At 33.5% G+C, this 24,958-nt stretch overlaps 3 protein-coding genes across 15 annotated transcripts in view; 1 reads left to right on the top strand and 2 right to left on the bottom strand.

The window, feature by feature from the left end:
* zdhhc16b (zDHHC palmitoyltransferase 16b) lies at positions 1 to 19,544 on the top strand. Of its 10 annotated transcripts, none has more exons than XM_073917473.1 (11): positions 1 to 33; positions 8,847 to 9,087; positions 9,255 to 9,449; positions 11,239 to 11,327; positions 12,614 to 12,642; positions 12,745 to 12,878; positions 13,088 to 13,168; positions 14,589 to 14,674; positions 15,290 to 15,413; positions 16,646 to 16,716; positions 18,127 to 19,544. In XM_073917473.1, the coding sequence occupies exons 2-11, from the start codon at positions 8,851 to 8,853 to the stop codon at positions 18,227 to 18,229; spliced, it is 1,149 nt and encodes a 382-aa protein (XP_073773574.1). In that variant the 5' UTR covers positions 1 to 33; positions 8,847 to 8,850; the 3' UTR covers positions 18,230 to 19,544. The 10 variants fall into 10 exon arrangements, with proteins under 10 accessions (XP_073773574.1, XP_009304660.1, XP_073773578.1 ...); XM_009306385.4 differs by having other exon boundaries at positions 1 to 156; XM_073917475.1 differs by lacking the exon at positions 1 to 33 and adding an exon at positions 334 to 580.
* frmpd2 (FERM and PDZ domain containing 2) overlaps positions 1 to 24,958 on the bottom strand; it is a 423,788-nt gene that overhangs the window by 83,968 nt on the left and 314,862 nt on the right. The gene's annotated exons all lie outside the window — the stretch shown is intronic.
* The window catches only part of mms19 (MMS19 homolog, cytosolic iron-sulfur assembly component), a 46,438-nt gene continuing 40,851 nt past the window's right edge, over positions 19,372 to 24,958 (bottom strand). For 2 of the 4 annotated variants that reach the window (XM_005155991.5, XM_073917726.1), the window contains 4 exons: positions 23,980 to 24,039; positions 23,466 to 23,566; positions 21,809 to 21,846; positions 21,404 to 21,710 (listed from right to left, as the gene is read on the bottom strand). In XM_005155991.5, the coding sequence (XP_005156048.1) occupies positions 21,816 to 21,846; positions 23,466 to 23,566; positions 23,980 to 24,039 (192 nt within the window). In that variant the 3' untranslated portion in view covers positions 21,404 to 21,710; positions 21,809 to 21,815. Of the gene's footprint in view, positions 21,847 to 23,465; positions 23,567 to 23,979; positions 24,040 to 24,958 lie in introns of all 4 variants that reach the window. The other 2 variants (NM_001347662.1, XM_073917725.1) reach the window with 2 other exon arrangements.

Genomic DNA, 24,958 nt, shown 5'->3' with positions numbered 1-24,958 from the left:
AGTTCATCCAAGTGCCGCTGAACCAACAGAGCGGTTAGAGGTGCACGATATATTCAGCGTATGTGATAATTCTCAATATGCTTAATTTTCCTACGAACATGACCTAAATCATGTTAAAAAACTCTTCGGGAGACTAACTGAACGGGACCAGATTCGGTACGTATCATTTGAAAGTGTATTAATGCTGAATTTGGACAATTGTTTCACCTGAGTGTGCATCTTCTTGCTCATCCACTTACAAACACGTCACTCTCTGTACTGTCATATGATTTTTAAAGTTCATTTTACTGTTATTACGCTGTTAGTTTGTTCCCCGGGTTGTATTTGTTCCAGTTGCAGTGGAAAGTTTACCTTGTGGTCTGAAGTGAAAGTGTATTGGACACCTGAGCTCATACTACAGTGTCTCAGTGTTACAAGGTGTCAATCATAACCATGACTGCAGAACCAGGTCAAGTGTGGGTTTCCGTGCTGCTCCACTGCAGACAGATGGCAAACCTGACCATAGACGTTCAATAGACTTACAGCTGGTCTCAACTATTATGACTGCTTGAGCATGTTTGCTTTTTGTCCCACTTAAAAGGTTAGTTTTTCCAAAAAATAACATTTACCCACACTCAAGTGGTTCTTTTTTTAAGACAGAACACTGCAGGTTAGTAAGTATTATCTATCTATCTATCTATCTATCTATCTATCTATCTATCTATCTATCTATCTATCTATCTATCTATCTATCTATCTCTCTCTCTCTCTCTCTCTCTATATATATATATATATATATACATATATATATACATATATACATATATATATATATATTAATAGGTATAAAATCTATCTATCTATCTATCTTTGTGTGTGCGTGTGTCTATGTCTATATATATATATGTATATGTGTGTGTGTGTATCGTACTTACACATTTGATTGATTACATTAAGAATAGCTTGTTAAAAATAATCAAATAGCAGTCTTTAATGAAATAGTTAAGAATTAGGTTCTGGCACAAACATGTAAACGTTTATGAGGTCAGATTTCAAAGTTTTGTTTAATTTTTGTACTCATTATTACAGTCAAGTGTTTTTTGTTGTTGTTGTTTTTGTTTATCATTCCATAATTCAGCTTTTTTAATATAATACATTTGTATTTTTGGAGCTTTGGTGTTGCCGCCTGTGATGAATATATAATTCAGAGAATGCAGCATACAGCCAGCTATTATATATATATATATATATATATATATATATATATATATATATATATATATATATATATATAAATAATTATTATTTATTTTTTTTGTAGAGTAAGCTGTTGTAAATAAATATTTAGACATATTATGTATGGACATATGCAACTGTAAAAACTTTAAGAAAACATGTATAAAAATGTATAGTTTGTTGTATCTGAGTTGCTGCAATGGACATTTATTGCTCACTGTTAAAAAAAATGCATAAAAATTTTATTGTTATCTACCGGCAAAAATCAATAAAGCAGGACAAAAGAAACACTAAAGAGTATATTTTGGATGTTTTCTTTACGTTAGACTGAAAAAGCCAAAAATCTCTAAATTGACGGCTGCGTTAAAACACTGTTTGCCTGCAGTATCTCACCTTAAACATTCAAGTTGTTTTAGTTATACATGTGTTTGTTGCCTCATTACAAACTTACTCTGCAAATTTCACAATATAAAAAAAAAATCAATTAAAAAGACCTTATTCGATGTCAGAGTGCCGTTGAATAAATTTATAAACCATATATCCTACATTTTACGTTCAGATTTTAGTCTCCATGCTTCTCCGTTTTTCAAAATAAGAGTCCCACATATATGTATATACAGTTAGTTTAATATAGACTTAATTAATATAGTCTTAAACTTCATTCACTCATTTACCTGGCGTGGTCCCTTTATTCATCAGGGGTACCCACAGTGAAATGTACTGCCAACTTATCCAGCATATGTTTTACACAGCGGATGCCCTTCCAGCTGCAACCCAGTACTGGGAAACACCCATACACACTCATTCACATTCATACACTACGGCCAATTTAGTTTACTCAATTCGCCTATAGTGCATGTGTTTAAACTGTGGGGGAAACCAGAGCACCAGGAGGAAACCCACATGGACACGGGGAGAACATGCAAACTCCACACACAAATGCCAACTGGCCCAGCCGGGACTTGAATCAGCGACCTTCTTGCTGTGAGGCGACAATGCTAACCACTGAGCCACCGTGCCGCCCATAAACCTAAAAATAATGGGGAAGATTATTATTGTAATGTCACTAGGAAAAGTTGTGACCAATCAAACGCTACATTGGGCGTACACACAGCATTAATAATCCCATGTGCAATGTAACAGTATGTGTTTGTTCAGATTTTTTACCTGGATTTTACACGTATGGGATTTACAGGAGAACGAGGAAACAATAGTGTTTAAGGCTCTATTGTAATAAGTATAATATATATATATATATATATATATATATATATATATATATATATATATATATATATATATATATATATATATATATATATATATATTCATTGTATATGTCCTGAAATGCTCCTCAGAGTGCATGAGTAACGTTAAGTAAATGTACTAACAGGATATGTGAGAGTTTCTGCTGTAATACGTGACACAGGTTAATCCTTTCCAATTACAGTACAAAGCTCCTTACTTTTGTGGGAGAAGGAAATTCACTTGCGAGCACGCTTTTATGTTGTAAGTCCATAAAAAAGAGATCTTCTGCAGATTTTAGGCACTTGAAGCCTCATTATTCATCATCGATTTTAAGACCAGCTGTTATACTGACATCTGCGTTCCTCAGAATATATTCAATTAATTAAGTCTGCCAGCATACCATTGAGAGGATCATGAATATTTAATATTTAAGTGCTTGTAGGCACACATAAATCAATCATGTTACTCCATAGAACAATTTGTCATTTATTTAGATAAATGTTTGTGTTTTTTTTTTCATAATTTGCTTTTATTGTTACGTTTTAAAAATTAGTTTATTGTTTTGTGTTCTTATTTTGATGGGTGCTTTTGAAGTATTTACCTAATAATGAATATTATTAACACCTAATCACTTAATTAATTGCTAGTTTTTAAGGGCAAAACATGATTATTTATTTGAACAAAATATAATATTTACAGTACAAGTGTATTTGTTTTCATTTTATTTATTAATCATTTTAGTTGTGATTTTAGTGATAATACACTATTAATTATGTTGATATATGCATTATATGCAGTTTAATAAAGTAAATACTGTTTACTAATAAATACTTAATGATCAAATATTAGTATTATATATGCATGTATGTGTGTGTTTGTGTGTGTGTATGTATAATGCCTCTTTTTATGAATAATTATTATATTTGTATATTTTTGATCATTTATATGGATGGACCAGTTTTTAATGGTTGCATTTGATTGGATATTGTACATTTCAGAGTTCTTTAATCTGAATAAAAAAGCTAATATAACACAAACACATATTTATATTTTATTTAAACAATAGTTTTTAGTGACTTTCCATCTTTTTATATATATATATATATATATATATATATATATATATATATATATATATATATATATATATGTATATATATATATATATGTATATATATATATATATATATATATATATATATATATATATATATATATATATATATATATATAATTGTTATTATATGGTTATTATTTAAGTCTAGATAGTTATTATTTTTGTTTGAGTTATTTTAGTCTATAAATTAAAAAATAAATAAAGTTTCCTATATAAATTAAATCAATCAATAAAACAATAAATAATTATCAATAAAATATTTATGTCTAATAAAAATTATATATAAATATATATGTAAACATAAATAAAAAGTTTTCTGTATAAATTCAATTTTAATCTATTAAAAAATTAATTTACAAATTCTATATGAATATATATTGCATATTTTTTTTACAATATATACTATACATACATGTAGTACATATATACATATATATATGAGCAATTCCATGCAAATGTCAACCTTACCATGAAAAAAAAAATTTAAGATTTCACCAACATATGCAAACCGTTTTTATGTTTTTTTTGTGTTTTCTTGTACTTTACAGTACTTTTAGAAATGCTCAAAAAAATTCTGTCATTGTTTTCAAACAATTATATTTGATTTACCAAAGTCACACAAGTGGCAATTTCACATCTGTCACATCCATGACGACACTTTTTCCTCATAAATGCAAAAATGTCAAATAAAATAGCCAATCGTTTTTGTTCTATAGAGAGACATATCTTATCCTTTTGATTAGCAATATTTCTTTTGGATTGTGCAGTTTAATTCCCAGAATTTCCACAAAGTATGTTGTATACTGTCGATACTGTTTTACTTTTTTAAGTTTTGTGTTTATTTTCCACATTTTAAGTACAAAACATGTTGACAAATTAATATTTTTCTGGTCCCTTTCAATTGTTCTAGAGAATATAAAAATGGTCCGGTTTGACACACACACTCACACATTTAGATTTATATTTTCAATCAATCCTTATTTTTAAGTAAGAATAATGTTTTTTTATTATTAAAAATGTATAGGAATTTTGATCAACATGTTCTAAGTTAGGGCTGGGCAAAATGGCAAAAATACAATGTCGATAGTTATTTCTATATTGAACGATAATGTTATATACAGTTGAAGTCAGAATTATTCGATTTTTTTTTTCTTCATTTTGAAGATATCTTCCAAATGATTTTTAACAGAGCAAGGAAATTTTCACAGCATTTCTGATAATATTTTTTCTTCTGAAAAAAAGTCTTATTTGTTTTGTTTCGGATATTATAAAAGCAGTTTTTAATATTTTCAACAACATTTTAAGGACAAAATTATTAGCCCCTTTAAACTATATATTTTTTTCCGACTGTTTACAGAACAAACCATCATCATACAAAAACAATTACCCTAACCTGCCTATTTAACCTAATTAACCTAGCCTTTTAATGTCACTTTAAGCAGTATAGAAGTGCCTGGAACAATGTCTAGTCAAATATTATTTACTGTCATCATGGCAAAGAGAAAATAAATCAGTTATTAAAAATGAGTTATTAAAACTATTATGATTAGAAATGTGTCAAGAAAAAACTTCTCTCCGACAAGCAGAACTTGGGAAAAAATAAACAAGTGGCCCAATAATTCAGGGGGGCTAATATTTCTGACTTCAGCTGTATATTATATTAGTTGTTAATGCTTCCACTTTTAAAAGAGTATCCCAATCATGACTGAAGGCGGATACTGCTGGCAGGAAAGAGAACTGCTGCATGGCGGGAAAGTGAAACGAGTGTACTAAGCAATACCGGGTGACACAGCATGACCTATTTTTTCCACCAATAATTTTCAGCGCTCAAAAAATCAGTGAATCTCTAATATCAGCACAATAATAGATTCCTTTTGTTGCATATTTCGGTAACACTTTACAAAAAGGTTCATTAGTTAATGCATTTACTAACATGAACTAATCATGAACAACGCATGTACAGCATTTATTAATCATAATTGAACATTTACTAATGCATTATTAACATCCAAGACCATGCTAGTTAACGTTAGTTAATGCACCATGAGTTAACATGAACTAACAATGAACTACTGTATTTTCATTAACTAACGTTAACTAGCATGAACAAATACAGTAGTAGATGTATTGTTCATTGTTTGTTCATGTTAGTCAATGCATTAATTAACATTAACTAATGAACCTTATTGTAAAGTGTGACCCATATTTCTCCTGTATGATTGTCTCATTGGATCAGTATCGAGTAAAAATGTCCAGAGCTTCAATTTTAATACGATTGATCGGCCCAGCCCTATTCTACGTTATATTCAAACGTATATACTGAGCTCATCTTCTCATGTCATGCTGTTTTCTTCACCACGAGCTCATCTTCCACCTGTGACCTTTGGAAAAAAAAAAAAGATGCTGCTTGTGCTCGTATATGGGATGCAAATAAAAAAAACACGCGCCTGCAGTCTTGTAACTAATCCTCACTTTCATCAGTCTCTGGCCGTATCAGATGGACTCTTATTATCCTCTGAGGAAGTGCATCCAGTGCTGGGTTACATTGCTCTGGAGACCTGAAACTTTTCTTAAGTTGGTTGTTGTTTGTTACATAAGGTGAACTGCCAAGGACGTGATCAAATATTTAGCGTGTGTTTTTTTCTGTCCTGCATTGGACATTCGTTGATAATGCTGAGCTGGTAGTTTGATCTGGACATGCTTTATTTAATCAAACTAATGCCGTCGTGTGTGTGAGAGTGAGTGTGTGTAGGGTCTCAGTGCTGGAGTAGATCGGGCTGAAGGACGGGTTTTGTCTTGGTGTGCAAAGATAGGAGCAGTTTTTGTTGGCTCCTTTTTTTTTCGCTTGAGAGTTCGTAAAATAAGAATTGGGTAAGGATTGCTGCACACCGTGTGAGCTTGAAAGATATTTCTCACATTATTTATTTCGTTATTTATCTGCTTTCTTAAAATTGATTGATATACTCACTCATTTATTTAGCTTTTTTACATTATTTATTTCATTATTTATCTGCTTTCTTAAAATTGATTGATATACTCACTCATTTATTTAGCTTTTTTACATTATTTATTTCATTATTTATCTGCTTTCTTAAAATTGATTGATATACTCACTCATTTATTTAGCTTTTTTACATTATTTATTTCATTATTTATCTGCTTTCTTAAAATTGATTGATATACTCACACATTTATTTAGCTTTTTTACATTATTTATTTCATTATTTATCTGCTTTCTTAAAATTGATTGATATACTCACACATTTATTTAGCTTTTTTACTGTAATATGATAAGTGTGTGGGGTTTTTATGTGATTTACTTATGATTAATTGCAGTTTTGTATTTGTATTTGAAATGTCTTCCTATTTGTACATTTATTTATTTGTACATTTATTTATTCATGAACATTTATTTGTTCATTTATTTATTTATTTTTTGCATGTGCAATTTGGTTTATTTTAAACATTAGGTTAATTGATTTATTTAATTATTAATATTCTAGTTGATTTATTGGAATATGTTCTTTATTTAAGTTAAAGTGTGTGTGTAAATCGTTCTCTTTTTATTAGACTTTTAAAAATATTTAAGAAAAAATAATTTATTTACTCATTTACTTTTCTGGATTTTTAACGTCTGTGTGAAAATAAATTAATAATTTAGATAATAATTCATATTTTTTTATTTAATCACCTGTTTATATGGAATATGATGGGATATCTTCATTATATGTGCACACTGCACAGCATGTTAACTACACTGAATAAAAATTATTCAAAGATGATTCCTTGGATTAACTACATTTTTCTTTTTAAAGTTAAGTGGTGTTAAACAATTTATTTGGGCTTGATTTAAACAAGTTGAACTTTACTTAATTTAATTTGTTTGTTTAAATTCAGCCCATATAAATAGTTTGCAACAGTTTTGCTGAATTAATTTTTTTCAGTGTAGGGATTTTGGTAAAAAATATTCAATACTGATAAATTCGATATATTGATTATAATTAATCAACATATTTAGGCAATATTTTGGAATCCCTCACATTTAAACTTCCCTGTTTGTCCATTTTATGTTAAATTATTTGTATGTGCGTTTTGGTTTATTGATTTATTCCATTATTTTATTTGTTGTTTAGTTATTGGAATTGGTTCTGTATTTAAGTCAGTGTATATACATCATTATTTTTATAAAAGTTTAAATTTTTTAAATAAAATATTAATTGTTTACTCATTTACTTTTTTAGTTTGTTTCTATAATGTAATTATTATTATTTTTTTATTTATTCACTTGTTTATATGGAATATCATGGGATATCTTCAATATATGTGCGCAGCATGTTAACTAGAGATGGGTATCGATCAAAAGTATTTATTTTTTGTTTTTATTTAAATGATTTATTTTAAGATTAACGTTTTAGTTTATTTATTGGAATATGTTCTGTGTTTAAGTGTATGTAAATCATTCTGTTTTTAATAGATATTTTAAAATATTAAATATATATGTATATATATATATATATATATATATATATTACTTGTTTATTTTTCTGCACTTATCGTCTGTGTGAATGCACATACAACTGATACACTAAATTCAGCTGATACATTAAATTCAATAACGCTGATAATTAATTAAAATTTAGGTAATATTCTGAATATATATATATATATATATATATATATATATATATATATATATATATATATATATATTTTTTTTTTAATATTATTATTATAAATTAATTATAAATTTATCAGAATATTGTTGTTTATTTTTATAAATATATATACTGTATTATTAAAATTTGTATTATTATTGTTATAATTAATATTGCCTTAAAAATAAACAACAATTATTTTGATAAATTTATAATTAATTTGTACTAATAAAAAAAAAAAAAATATATATATATATATATATATATATATATATATATATATATATATATATATATATATATATATATATATATGAAGAAGTCAATTAAGCAAAAGAATGTGTGTATATATATATATATCAAAAATGTCCTTTTATAATGTCTGTGTGTTTTATATTGTCATTTTTTTGCCTTTTATTGGGAATGAAATTCATTCTTATATTTTATAATAATAATAATAATAAGAATAAGAAAATAATAAGAAAACTAATAAGAAAAAAATGCATTATTTGACTATTATAAACAACTAATTAGGTAATATGTGGTTGTTGTCAATTCTTAATCACTACTTATTTACTGTGTGTGTCTGTGTGTGCGTGCATGGGTTTTAGGGGGATGCGCAGCTGGAGGTGGTCCGTCTCCAGGATCATGCGTCTCTTCCTGCGCTGGTTCAGACTCTGTCCTCGTCGGGGACACAGAAAGCGCAGCAGAGTCCGAGACCTGTGGAATTATGGGATGGTGGTGCTGAAGTCCCTCTACTACAACGTCCAGACCAATTCAGACACGGTGCTGGACTGTATGTTTGAGCCCATCTACTGGCTAGTGGACAACATGACCCGCTGGTTCGGAGTGGTACATAACATTCATCTTTTTAATACAGCATTTTATTCGAATTAAAACATGTTGTTGTTATTAATTATTCAAATCAATTGCAAAGTAATGAAATTTAACTGAGAAATCGCCACTAGAAAGAAACGTGGAAGTTGTTATGATGTCTGGTGTGTGTTTCCTCCATCCAGGTGTTTGTGTGTCTGGTGATGGCCTTGACCAGCTCAGTGGTGGTTATCGTGTATCTGTGTGTTCTGCCCATCATCTTCAGCTCATATCCCGTTTACTGGATCCTCTGGCATCTGTGTTACGGCCACTGGAATCTGCTCATGGTCGTCTTTCATTACTATAAAGCCACGACCACACAGCCTGGATTCCCTCCGCAGGTGCTGCACTACGTTACACTTGTTTTTGCACAGTCTAGTTCACATTTGAAGTGAGCTGTGATTTGCATGTTAAGGAAGCCATATGTGTTTAGTTTACATTTATGCAGTTGAGAAAAACACAATGCACAAACAATAATAAACTCCTGTTGTCAAAAATAAATTGCAGAAGAGATGGCTTATGTGTTTATGGGCTAATGGTATTCATTCATTCATTCATTCAATCCTTTTCTTGTCGGCTTAGTCTCTTTATTAATCTGGGGTCGCCACAGCGGAATGAACCGCCAACTTCTCCAGCAAGTTTTTACGCAGCGGATGCCCTTCCAGCCGCAACCCATCTCTGGGAAAAGCTAATGTTATTTTTAAGCTAAAATTAGTATTCTCGTTTGGTTTAATAAAGGAACATAAATGCCTTCAATAAAATTGTACACAGTTAATACGGTTGATATAGGTATAAAAATAATAAAACAACAAATCTTTAGAAAGTGAAGGGGAAAATTGCAATGAAAAGGTTGGATAGACGGGGTGCATGCATGGAGGGATGGATGGCTAGATAGCTGGACAGACAGACAGACAGACTGATGTGTGGCGGGTTAAATAGCTGGACGGCTGGATTGATGGATAGACAAATAGATGGACAGCTGAATGGATGGATGGATGGATGGATGGACAGATATATAGATAGCTGGACGAGTGGATAGATGGATAAATAGCTGGATGGATGGATGGATGGATTGATGGATGGACCAATGGATGGACCGATGGACAAACCCGATGGAAGGATGGATCGATGGATGGATAGATAAATAGATAAAAAGATAGATAGATAGATAGATAGATAGATAGATAGATGGATGGATGGATGGATGGATGGATGGATGGATGGATGGATGGATGATGGACGAACAGACAGACATATAGACGGATGGATGGACCGATGGACAAACCGATGGAAGGATAGATAGATAGATAGATAGATAGATAGATAGATAGATAGATAGACAGACAGATAGACAGACAGACAGACAGACAGACAGACAGACAGACAGACAGAGAGATAGATAGATAGATAGATAGATAGATAGATAGATAGACAGACAGACAGAGAGACAGAGAGATAGATAGATAGATAGATAGATAGATAGATAGATAGATAGATAGATAGATAGATAGATAGATAGATAGATAGATAGATAGATAGATAGATAGATAGATAGATAGATGGATGGATGGATGGATGGATGGATGGATGGATGATGGACGAACAGACAGACAGACGGATGGATGGACCGATGGACAGACCGATGGAAGGATGGATAGATAGATAGATAGACAGACAGACAGACAGAGAGAGAGAGAGATAGATGGATGGATGGATGGATGGATGGATGGATGGATAAATAGCTGGATTGATAAATGGATGGATGGAGAGATGGATAGAAAGCTGGGCGTAAGGATAGATGGTTAAATATTGGGACAGATGAATGGAATGATAGATAGCTGGACAGACAGATACATGGATAGATAGATGGATGGATAGATAGAACAGACGAATGGATGGATAGAGATGAATAGATGGGTGGTTGGTTGAATAGATGGACGGATAGATGATTGGATGGGTAGATGAATGAATAGATAAGTAAACATGAATGGATGGATGGATAAATTAATGGTTGGATAGATGAATGGAGAGATGGATGTACAGATGGGTTGGTTGATTTACTTTGCGCGTGTGTGTTTAGGAGTGAATCTTTCATTAGTGTTTGTTTTGTGCTTCTGTTTTCTCTTTTAGGAAAAGACTGATATTCCGACTGTTACCATCTGTAAAAAATGTATAGTTCCCAAACCAGCCCGAACTCATCACTGCAGCATCTGCAACAGGTACACAACACACACACACACACACACACACACACCAGGACTGAACTCTTCTCATGTGCAGTGTGTCAGACTCATTAATGAATTAATATAAATAAATAAACATTTTTTATAAGAAAAAAAAACAATGATGGACGAACATTGGTGGCAGCATGTGGAATAACAATTTAGTAAATACTGGATAAAAATTAATGACATTTTTTACATCAATAATTTTAATATAAAAAGAAATAATTCCTTTTTCTAAGTAACATTTAAAAATATATATCACATAAAATAAAATGTAATTTTTTTAAATGAAATGTGTAATTGATAAAAAAAATCATCATAACTGTCAAATTAGATTCAATTTAATTTAACTATTGTGATATTTTTGGATTTTGTAATTAATGAATAAGAGGTAATGTAATAAATAATCACCAGTTTTGAAAGTTCATTATTTTCATGTCTGGTTTTAATTTATATATATATATATATATATATATATATATATATATATACAGTTGAATTATTAGCCCTCCTGAATTATTAGCCCACCTGTTTATTTTTTCCCCCAATTTCTGTTTAACGGAGAGATTTTTTTCAACACATTTCTAAACATAATAGTTTTTAATTCATTCATTTTTAAACTTTTTTAACTAATTAGAACACAACACAAAATCAGAGATGCCTCAGAAATAGTCAGTAAGGAAACAACATCTATATGTTACTATCCATAACAGATGGATACTTAAAAGAAGGACAAAAAATTGCAGTTTTATTTTAAAACAATATATATTGTGTTAAAGTTAAATATAAAAATATATAAAATAAATTACTACAAAAGATAAAAATAAATAAGTAAATAAATACATTTAAAGGGGGGAGGGGGGCGATTGAGAGATGTCTCATATACTTATTGTTTATGTAATGTTGCTGTTTATTAAATCTATGTTGTATCTTTAAGGGGCTCATAATTTTGACTGTAAAATGGTTCATAAAAAATTAAAAACTGCTTTTATTCTAGTCAAAATTAAACAAATAAGACTTTCTCCAGAAGAAAAAATATTATCAGACATACTGTGAAAATTTCCCTGCTCTGTTAAACATCATTTGGGAAATATAAAAAAAATAATAATTCGAAGGGGGCGAATAATTCTGACTTCATCTGTATATACTGTATATATATATATATATATATATATATATATATATATATATATATATATATATATATATATATATATATATATATATATATATTAATAAAAACTTTTAATATTGTGCTGTTGTTTTGTTTCCCATTACAGATGTATTTTGAAAATGGACCACCACTGTCGTATCCTTCCGAATCCACCATTAAATAAAACTGACCTTGCGATGTGTAGATGAAATGTAGTGTTTTTGCACGCGTGTTTCCGTCTTAACATCCTCCGCTCAGCCTGGTTGAATAACTGCGTGGGTCACTTCAACCACCGCTACTTCTTCAGTTTCTGTCTCTTCATGACCATGGGCTGCGTCTACTGCAGCATCAGTGCCAAAGACATGTTCCTGGACGCTTACAATGCCATTGAGGTCAGTCAGTTCTTCTAGAGCAGAATATTCTAACAAAGTATGCTGGAATAGTTGGAGGTTCAATCCGTTGTGGCAACTCCTGTTGAATTTGTAACAAGACTGTCATGTTTGATCATCTTAATGCTGAGTATAAGAATGTTTCCTTCAGAAAGCCTTTATGTGTTCATTACAGTGGGCTTATATGCATGTGTGTGTGTGTATTTGTGTAGTCAGGCAGGTATAAGGGCGGAGCCTCTCAGGGGGAGGCGGTGCCAGGGGCGGGGCTTATTTACATCTCATTCCAGCATCAGGTAGAAGCTTCACAGAGGCTGCAGGTTCACTGGGCAAAACTCCTTGAGGGCAAAAGCTGACATTTCTCACATGTTTTTACTGTAAAGAATGTTCTGTGGTTAAAACACGTTGATTTCCGCAAAGCATTTTTCATTTTTGTGTTAAATGGAGGTCTGTAGTGCGAAATGGTGTTGACTATTTGCACTGTGGGAGAAATAAGCAATGAAACGTATTTCTAAAGGTGCTGTTGACTTGAAATTTTCCCCAGATGTTGGAAATCCATATAGGCAAAGAAAACAAAACTATTTAGTTTACAAATGAAGTTCTGTGTAATAAGATGAGGGGGAAAAGTATTGAACACATGAAGAAAGGGAGGTCTAGAAAGACATGGAAAGCCCAGACAGCAGCTGTGGCTTCATTCTGGGTTTTGTTTAATAGTTTCAGAACAACTTTGATGAAAGGTGATGAACCACTTCAAACTGTAGCTAGTGTTCGCCTCTGCCCAGTGACCCTGCAGCCACAGACAGTAGAGGAAGAGTCACTAGTTCTTCTTAAAGGGCCAGTTCACCCAAAAATCTCAATTCTTTAATTTCCTCATTCTCCGCTTGTTTCAAGCTTGTTTGAGTTTCGTTCTACTGTTGAACAAAAAGGGAGGATATTCTGGAAAAAAGCAGCCTTTGAGTTACTCTTGAAGCTAATGGATTTTTTTTTCTCCCCAACATTCTTCAGAGTATCTTCTTTTGTGGTTAACGGCAGAAAGAAATTCATGAGTGTGAGGAAATGTTCAATTTTGGGTGAACTGTTCCTTTAATGTTTGTAGCCATGTAGTACATTTGTAGGATTGTTACAGTAGATCTGATGGTTTTAGTCTTCAGAGATGTTGTTAATGTTCAGATGCCTGTGGGTCAGTGAGATTTGATTTAAACACAAGAAATAGAGGTATTCATTTGACATTTATCATTTCAAGTAAATGCTATTATTTTGATTACATTTTAAAATCTATCAAGATCGAAATCAAGTTATTTAAATGTGTAATAATATTTCACAATATTAATATTTTTACTGTATTTGAATAAATAAATAGACGTTTAAAAACTCCATTGATGATTATAATAATGCATTGTTCTTGATAATCAAATCGGCGTATTAGAGTGATTTCTGAAGTAGGATGCAGGAAATTCAGCATTGAAATACAGGAATAAATTACAATTTTAAATTATATTAAGATTGAAATCAGTTATTTAAATGTGTGATAATATTTTACTGTATTTTAAAATCAAATAAATTGACTTTTATAAATTCTTACCAACCCCAGATTTGTAGTGGTACTTTATTATTATTATTAGGAATATATAGTTGATTATATAACAGTATGATTATGTTCTAAAACAGTGATTTGAGCATGTGTCTTATTATTAATTATTAATATTATTGTTGTAGAGTTCGTATCAAACTCCTCCACCTGCCTTCACTCATCAGGAACGAATGGTTCACAAGAGTCTGGTTTACCTGTGGGTGCTGACCAGGTGAGATCTGTGTGTGTGTGTGTGTGTGTGTGTGTGTTTGTGCTTTTATTTTGTGTGTTGTGGGGACCAAATGTTCCCACAAATATAGCAAAACCAGTCATTTTTGACCTTAAGAGGACATTTTTTGGTCTCCATAAAGAAAACGGCTCATAAATCACACCGAATTACATATTTTGAGAATGTAATGTGCAGATTGTTTCCTGTGAGGGTTGAGTTTAAGGGTAAATGTGAGGGTAGAGGACAGAATTTACAGCCGGTACAGTAAAAACATCATTACAGCAATGAGAAGTCCCCATAAAGATAGCTGTATAACATTGTGTGCATGCGTGTGTGTGTTTATAATTATGTTTTCGCTTTGAAATGTAGATATTAGAACTAGAAACAGGACAAGTAAATGTAAAGATTTTCATTTAAAATCCTTATAAATACAATTCTGTTGTCAACTATAATCCAGACTCAACATTGCCGACCCTGCGATGTGACTATTGCAGATGTGCACGTTGTGGTATCGATGCTGAAACCATATATTGTGCTGCCTTAATCTGTAACCTGATATATAATAGTGGAAGTCTATGTAATGTCCTCAGTATGATGAGTGTGTGTGTGTGTGTTCAGCTCAGTGGCAGTGGCTTTGGGTGCTCTGACGTTGTGGCACGCGATTCTGATCACCAGAGGAGAAACCAGCGTGGAGAGACACATCAACCGCAAGGAGAGACGACGACTCAAACTCAGGGGGAAAGTACGAGCTGACCAAACACACTCACTCAGGAGAGAGAAGAGCACTTCACAAATGCCTTTCTGAAACTAGCAGCACAATGCAATCGATAACTTTAAAAAAAACACACACATCTGTTATTATTTGGCTTTCATTTTTTCATTTTCATTCTTCTATTTTCTGGTTTTGTTGTTAGAAATATTAGTCTTGCCGATAATTGGCATAGTTATTATTAATAATATCTATTGTTATTCATACATTTATATTTATGAATACAATGTTTTGAATACATTGTTTATTATAATACATTTTTTGGACTTATTTCTATGTTTTTCTATTAATTTTTTATTTCATTCTTCATTTTTCGATACCAATTGATGCAAACTTAGCAGGACAAAAGTAGCTGGATAAATATTTGCTATTATTAAATACATAATAATAATAAAAACAATAGATTTTAGAAATGTTTGTGTGATTGCATAAGTGCTGCGGTTTTCATTACTATTTATGCTCATTATTAGTTTTATTAATATTAGTTTGTTGTTCTTGTTCTAGCAGCAAATAATGCAAATAAAAAAAAATGAGTCTCTAAATTTTTGTAGTACTGCAAACACTAATAATACCATTATTATACATACTACATTCAATATATACAGTTGAAGATGAAATTAATAATCCTCCTGTGAAATTATTATTTTCTAATGGTTCCCAAGTGATGTTAAACAGGGTTTTTTCAGCACATTTTTAATCATAATAGTTTTAATAACTCATCTCTAATAACTCATCTCTAATGATTTATTTTATCTTTGCCATGATGACAGTAAATAATATTAGACTAGATATTCTTCAAGACACTTGACTAGGTTAATTAAATGTCACTTTACAGCTTAAAGTGACATTTAAAGACTTGACTAGGTTAATTAGGTTAATTAGGCAGGTTAGGGTAATCAGGCAAGTTATTGTATAATGATGGTTTGTTCTGTAGACTATCGGAAACAAATATTGTTTAAAAGGGCTAATATGTTGGCCTTAAAATGTTTTTTAAAAATTAAGAACTGCTTTTATTCTAGCCGAAATAAAACAAATAAGACTTTCTCCAGAAGAAAAAATATTATAGGAAACACTGTGAAAAATTTCCTGAATCTGTTCAACATCATTTGGGAAATATTTGATAGAATGAAAACACACACACACACACAGATTTTCATTGTCATTTCACATTTTTATTAACCCTTTTGTGTTATGAACTCTCGCAGCTTTTCCGTAACCCGTACCATCATGGAAGAATCAACAACTGGAGGATATTTTTCGGTGTGGAAAAAGGAAGGTGAGATGCTAAATATTTTATTATTTCCCACATATACACTACCTGACAAAAGTCTTGTCGGCGAACCAAGTTTTAGGAACAACATATAAAGAATATATAAAGAAGTGGCTTATATGAAAAGCCTCTAGATTACACATATTTTACCAAAATAAAATATGACCATGCCTTGATTATTAATTATTCCATTAGGACAGTAAGGTCTGACTCTGCTCAGACTAAAGTCTCATCACAGAACAGAAATAATGTCCAGTATAGAATATAAAGTCCTGCTGCAGTGGAGACGGAGTGAATATTGTGTCTGACTCCATCATGAGCTTGGAGGACTGCATCCATACATCTCTGACTCAAATCACTGATTAATAAAGTCATCTGGAATGGCAAAGAAAGCCTTCTTGCAGGACTCCCAGAGCTCATCAAGATTCTTTGGATTCATCTTCAATGCCTCCTCTTTCATCTTACGCCAGAAGTGCTCAATAATGTTTATTTCTGGTGACTGGGCTGGCCAATCCTGGAGCAGCTTGACCTTCTTTGCTTTCAGGAGCTTTGATGTGGAGGCTGAAGTATGAGCAGCGCTATCCTGCTGGAGAATTTGCCCTCTCCTGTGGTTTGTAATGTAACGGGCAGCACAAATGTCTTGATACCTCAGACTGTTGATGTTGCAGATCTCTCGCACGTCCCCATACTTAATGTAACCCCAAACCATGACTTTTCCTTCACCAAACTTGACTGGTTTCTATGAGAATCTTGGCTCCATGCTGGTTCCAGAAGGTCTTCTGCAGTGTTTGGGATGATTGGGATGCAGCTTAAAATGATTCATCAGAAAAAAAAATCCACCTTCAGCCACTTTCCCAAATGATCAACTAGAGGTCAAGTTATTATTTGTTGCTCTCACAACTGGGATCCACTTTTGACAAGACTTTTGTCAGGTAGTGTAGTGTGTATATACAGTAAAAAGGAAAAATATTCGCCCTCCTGTGCAATATTTTTTTCTTTTTCAATTGTTAACCAAATGATGTTGAACTGATTCAGGAATTTTTCACAGTATTCCCTATAATATTTTTTCTTCTGGAGAAAGTTTTATTTGTTTTATTTAGTCTACAATTAAAGCAGTTTTTAATTTTTGAAAAGCATTTTAAGGTCAATATTATAAGCCCCCTTATGCTATATTTGTTTGGATTGTCTACAGAACAAACCACTGATGTTCAATGAATTGCCTAATTAACATAAGTTAACCTAGTTAAGCCTTTAAATGTCTCTTTAAGCTGTATAGAAGTGTCTTGAAGAATATCTAGTCTAATATTATGTGCTGTCATCATGGCAAAGATTAAATAAATCAGTTATTAGAGATGAGTTATTAAAACTATTTATGATCAGAAATGTAAAATTAAAGTACTTTTTGTATCTCATCAGTGATTGGCTGTGGCGTGTCCTCCTGCCCTCAACTCATCCTCCTCTTGGAGATGGCCTGACATGGGACTGTCCTGCTTACAAGAGCAGCACCACCGCCATATGAACACACACACACACACACTCAAATGAGGAGCTTTATATCAAGTGTGTGTTTCTGCTGCAGTGTGAGATGCTGTGTTTTTTCTAGATGTGCCGAGTTCCTCGTCGTACTTGGTGCCAAAGGTTTTTGACAGTGACATCTGTGGAATATTTCCATCTTTTATATAACTTAAAGACTGATGATCATCATCATCATTTATCTTTGAGCGCTGTGTTTTTAACAAACTCCTGTCTTCACTTCCTATCTGAATGTCCAAACATTTCCAGAGTGGTCCGCGCGTTGCATTTTGTTATGTTTTATATTTGAAAATTTTATATTGTTATTATTTTTGTTTATGAAACAGGTCTAGATGTACAGAAGCTGTGACTGTGGGGTCCAGAAGTCAGAGACTATGGAGGAAAAAAGCTACATATTGGATATTTCATAATGATTTTTCAATTTAATTACTGTATAAATGACATTACATGCGTGATGATGAATTAAAATTTCAGAATTAAAAAAAAAAAAAGTAATATCATGGTCAAAATTGGTATAAAATGTTATTATTTATACATTTATTAAGTTTATTTATTATATTTTAGACGAACTTTTGCAATTAAGCCATTCATTAATTTTATTTTGGAGATTCGCTTATTTGCAACTAAACCTGAACTAATGTGTCATGATACTGGAACTCAATACCAATCATACTTCCATATCCAACTAACATTAGGGCTCGTTCTTAAACAGAGCTGAGTTACCATTGTGTTCACATGCTCAACAGAAATGACTGTGATTGGCTGAATAAGTCATCAGTTCACCGAACTCACCGCTAAACGCGAGCGTGGAACCTGGTGTACGCAAAGTTGTGCGTACGCAGCGTTGATACATGAAGCCCCCGCTGATCTTCTCGCCTTTAAAACGCTCCAATGTTCCTGTATCTGTGGCTACACTCAGTAAACAGTAATGAGTTCGATGAACTGATGACCTTTACAGCCAATCACAGTCATTTCTGTTGAGCATGTGAACACAATGACAAATCAGCGCTGTTTAAGAACTGAACTCCAGTCTCATGACAACAACTGATAATTTCCTGACAACATTTTTACTAAGTGTTAAAAGTCCTGAGACTTTTGGATCCCTGGTAAACAAGCAAGTGACCAATGTTTTGTGTGTGCGTGTTTTCAGGATTTAAGACCTTTTTTTTTATTGTATGACACGTTGCTGTAAATATGTGAATCGTTTGTAACATCATCTATCAATGCCAGCTCAGCAAACACTGTACAGATGAACTGCTGGGATTTAAAAAACAGCAATAAAACAAGTTTCTAGTTGGAAATTCTGACCACACCATTAATATCTTCAGCTTTTAAACATAAAATATGTTGGACTTGATGTGCACGACCAGTCAAGCTTTTGTCATCGGTAAAAAACATTCTAAAAGAAGCAGATTCTGCTCACCAAGCCTGCATTTATTTGATCCAAAATACAGTTCACACTGCATATAAAATATTATTACAATTTTAATTAACTCCTTTATTATTGAATGTAGCTTCAGATTTTATTTACACTACCTGACAAAAGTCTTGTCGGCTATCCAAGTTTTAGGAACAAGTAATAATAAGTTGACTTCTAGTTGATCATTTGGTGTCAGAAGCGGTAATATGAAAGGCCTCTAGATGACGCTTATTTTACCAAAATAAAATATGATCATGTCTTGAATGTTAAATATTTAATTAGGACAGTAAGGTCTGACTCTGCTCAGACTAAAGTCTTGTCACTGAACAGAAATAATGTCCAGTATAGAATATAAAGTCCTGCTGCAGTGGAGACAGAGTGAGTATTGTGTCTGACTTCATCATGAGCTTGGAGGACTGCATCCATACATCTCTGACTCAAATCACTCATTAATAAAGTCATCTGGAATGGCAAAGAAAGCGTTCAGCAGGACTCCCAGAGTTCATCAAGACTCTTTGTGTTCATCTTCAACGTCTCCTCCTTTATCTTACCCAAGAAGTGCTCAATAATGTTCATATCTGATGATTGGGCTGGCCAATCCTGGAGCAGCTTGACCTTCTTTGCTTTCAGGAGCTTTGATGTGGAGGCTGAAGTATGAGGAGCAGCGCTATCCTGCTGGAGAATTGTCCCTCTCCTGTGGTTTGTAATGTAATGGGCAGCACAAATGTCTTGATGATGTTGCCGTCCACTCTGCAGATCTCTCACACTGAATGTAACCCCAAACCATGATTTTTCCTTCACCAAACTTGACTGATTTCTATGACAATCTTGGGTCCATGCTGGTTCCAGTAGGTCTTCAGCAGTATTAGTGATGTTTGGGATGCAGATCAACAGATAATTCATCAGGAAAATTCACCTCCGGCCACTTTTCCAAATGATCAACTAGAAATCAAGGTGTTAATTGTTGCTCTTACAAATAAGATCGACGACGATACTTTTGTCAGGTAGTGTATTTAAAGCTGACTTTTCTCCATTCTTCAGTGTCACCTGATCCTTTACACATCATTATAATATGCAGATTTGACGTTCTATGATGATCGGTTAATATCGGTACTAAATCACTAATGATATTTGTCTTTTAGGATTATTTTATATTAAAAGTTTTAAAACTATGCCATAATTATTAGTTCCAGTCCCGGCTGCCTCAATTGGCATTTCTGTGTGGAGTTTGCATGTTCTCCCCATGTTGGCGTGGGTTTCCTCCACAGTCCAAACACATGCGCTATAGGTGAATTGAACTAAATTGGCCATAGTGTATGAGGGTGAATGAAAGTGTATGGGTGTTTCCCAGTACTGGGTTGCAGCTGGAAGTGCATCCGCTGCATAAAACATATGCTGGAATAGTTGGCAGTTCATTCCACTGTGGCGACCCCTGATAAATAAAGGACTGAGCTGAAGAAAAATGAATAATACTACATTTCTTCTTGAGCAGAATATTTTAAGGATTATGTAGACTAATCATGCTTTAAATCACTAGAATGAACTCAATTTTAAGGTACATTCAATAAAATAACAGTTATTTAATATTGCAGTAACATTCCACCATTTTTACTGTGTTTGTTCAATAAATGAGCCTTTATAAGCAGAATCAGCTCATTATAAATCAATTTGAAAGGGTTTTGACTGGCTGTGCATCTGTCTTCACGTTTTCCTTCAAAGCAGACCAGGTTAAATCCCAAGTTTGTCACGATCTACACATTTACAAAAGGTTTATTGACACTTAAATACTGTTTTATATTCTTGGCATCAGTTTTCTCCGTTAGACTTTTAGGTTAGTCTTGCGAAAATGGACAACAGACTAACAAATCCTACCATAAGGACCGTCGACGGCACATTCAGGGCGATGGGTTGTTTTATTCTGCATCAGACTTGCGTTCCTGTAAAGACGAGTGGAGGTGTTCTCCTTTCAGCATTAGTTGTTGAAGGTCCGGCTGAAAAGGGCTTCAGTTTACGCAGTTTGTTGAGCAATCTCTATGCCCAAACAGGACTAACTCATTAAAAAAAAAGAGGATAGAGGAGTAAAATGAAAGGCTGTGAGCGGTGATCATCTCTGTTCTGGGCTCTTGGTTTGATAGCAGCACTGACCTGTTGTTCATCTTCCACCAGGACTTCCTAACAAAAACCTGCAGATGAGAAAAGTCGCATCAGATGCCGTCTAACAGGAGGACATTTCAGTTTTAATTAAAGAATAAAACTACTGTGACCTCATTTAACACAATCGTTAGCTTTGGCACATTCAAACTCCCATTGGTCAGGAGTGATGATGTAACGAGGGGGCGTGGCTCTAAGACTCCACCCACTTTAGCAAGAACGTTTTCTTAAAGTCATTCATCAAGATCTGAGATTCAAAACACCCACTGTATAATAAAAATGAAGGTTTAATTCATCTTTTGTAATGTTTAAAGGTCCTGTCAAGTGCTATAAATGTGCAGTTATTTATTTCAAGTGTGATCTCGAGTAAAACATGGATGGCTCCTCCTCTTTTGAGAAAACAAACAAACAAACAGCCAATAGCGTTTGGTTTTTAATCACAGCTCTGCATCTCTCAAGTGCAGCAAATGCAAAGCAAAAGAGAAGCGTCTTGAAGGGGGCGGGGCATGTCAGATACAAGAGAGCATTTGATTGGTCAGAAGATTTGATGAGAAACTGAAGTATGAGGTGAGGTGATGTTTGGCGAGGCAGTGGCGCAGTAGGTAGTGCTGTCGCCTCACAGCAAGAAGGTTGCTGGGTCGCTGGTTCGAACCTCAGCCCAGTTGGTGTTTCTGTGTGGAGTTTGCATGTTCTCCCTGCATTCGCGTGGGTTTCCTCCGGGTGCTCCCACAGTCCAAAGACATGCGGTACAGGTGAATTGGGTAGGCTAAATTGTCTGTAGTGTATGAGTGTGTGTGTCTGCCAGAGATGGGTTGCGGCTGGAAGGGCATCCGCTGCGTAAAAATGTGCTGGATAAGTTGGCGGTTCGTTCCACTGTGGCGACCCCGAATTAATAAAGGGACTAAGCCGACAAGAAAATGAATTAATGAATCAGGTGATGTTTAAAAAAGTTGACCAATTTAGGTGACAAACTGCAAGCTTTGGATGTTTATATCAGGTTTATGTCGTCTAATTGCAAGTATTGTCACCGTTTTGGAGCACACAAGATTATGGACATCTTTAAAATGAACATGCTGATACTAACATCTAAAAAAACTTTCATTTCATTTCATGAGACCTTAAAAGTCTGTAAACCAGAAGTGACCAATGAGACTTTTGTTTCAGTATGTTGATGTACTGCTGACTGAAACTGAATATTGAGTAGGGGGCGTGGCTTTCTCTTTGCACACTATTCAATCAAAGCAAACTAACGGTAAGAGGGGCGTGGCTAGAAAAATTGTGCTGAAGAATCTAACTGACAAGAGGAGGAGCCAATCCAGACACAGTAGCAGATGCTCAGATTTGATGGAGGACTACCAAAACAAACTCTTTTTCCCAGTAGATGAACTCGCCGCCATTAATTGTTCACCTTAAAAATAACAATGTGTGTTAGCAAAATAAACAATGTAAACTTTTATTTTACACAGCCTAATAAAAGGTACTTTTTGATGTGCTGTATAATGTCTTTAATCTTAATGTCCTTGTTTAAAAAAATAAAATAAAAATCAAGGAAATAATCAAATATGAATTAAATCGTTGTCAGAGTGTATGGGTACACCCCTACTCTGCCGTGATTAAATCTGTGTTTTGGGTACAGTATGTTTTTTCTCACCATTCTCCTCGAGCCGCTACGGCCTCCTTCCTCACCAGCCTCTTCTTATCATCCAGAGGAGCAGCGAGAGCCTTCAGGACTCGGGCACGGAACGGCATGACCTGAAACACACACACACACACAACAAAGCCATATAACACACAATCAAACCCGTGATTTAAAGACAAAGTATTTCATTACTACAGTTTGCAGATTCTCATCATGCATCAATTGGAACGCACTTGGGTTCATGCATACTCCAAATAGAAATGGCAACTGGACCAGCCGGGACTCGAACCAGTGACCTTCTTGCTATGAGGTGACAGTGCTAACCACTGAACCACCTTGCCACCCTTAGTTATTTTACACAAAAAAAGGCTCAAAATCACATTTTTATTTTAATTTAGCAAGAGATGTCATAAGTTTTTTACAGAATAACACAAGTATGGCTTGGCAAACAACTACTGTTACCCTCTTTGCTTTGCAGAAAATTGTGTGTAGATTTAGTTTCATACACACAGTTTGATTCCCTTACCATATGTTCAGGCAGACGAGACAGAGCATGGACACAGCGGAGCGACGCCATTCTCACTTTCTGTCAAAGCGAACAATAAAATTAGCTCAGATTCGTCTGAACGCAAAACAAAAATGTTACCATTTTACCAGAATGGGTGTTCATAAGACTGTCATTAACCCTTTATAATCATGACATGAATGTGAAAGAGGTTTTATGAAGGCTTATTACAACTGTCATTAGCTCTGTTGTCAGTTTAAATGCAAAGATGGCATTGTTTGTTATGACAACTTGGAAAAAAAACGACCCGCGCATCACTAATCACAATTACTTTTGCCTTTGTCATGACAACTTGACGTTACCAATACAATAAACCTGTCATAAACCCGATTGTGATGAAGCCACTATAGATTAATTTTATAACAACGTCATTAATATATTTTTGACCTCAACTATAGTTTACAAGCTGAATCTGTCATTGAACTGTCATTAAATATTAATGTCGCTCTTAAAAATTATTTGACAGAGTAATGGCACTTTTAATGACACATTTTGATGACAAATACAGTTTGTTGCACTGAAAATGTGATCAAAAACATATTCAAGCCACAATTAAAATGACCTCATGACAATCATGTTTATGACAGATTTATGACCAGTTTTGTTGTCATGACAAAGATGAAGACTGTGTAGGAAATTTGTAATTACAGTATTATTCCGGGTCACGGCACCAAATTTGTGATTTCAGTCTCTATCCGGGTCACGGCACCAAATTTGTTATTTCAGTCTCTATCCGGGTCACGGCACCAAATTTGTGATTTCAGTCTCTATCCGGGTCACGGCACCAAATTGTTGGAAATGTGTGGTTTCAGTATCTATCCGGGTCACGACACCAAATTTGAGATTTCAGTCTCTATCCAGGTCACGCCACCAAATTTGCGATTTCAGTCTCTATCCGGGTCACGGCACCAAATTTGTGATTTCAGTCTCTATCCGGGTC

This window comes from Danio rerio, chromosome 12, assembly GCF_049306965.1.
Source record: "Danio rerio strain Tuebingen ecotype United States chromosome 12, GRCz12tu, whole genome shotgun sequence".
Lineage (NCBI taxonomy): Eukaryota > Metazoa > Chordata > Actinopteri > Cypriniformes > Danionidae > Danio > Danio rerio.
The sequence above is the reverse complement of the archived record's forward strand: the minus strand, read 5'-3'. Positions and strand labels throughout refer to the sequence as shown.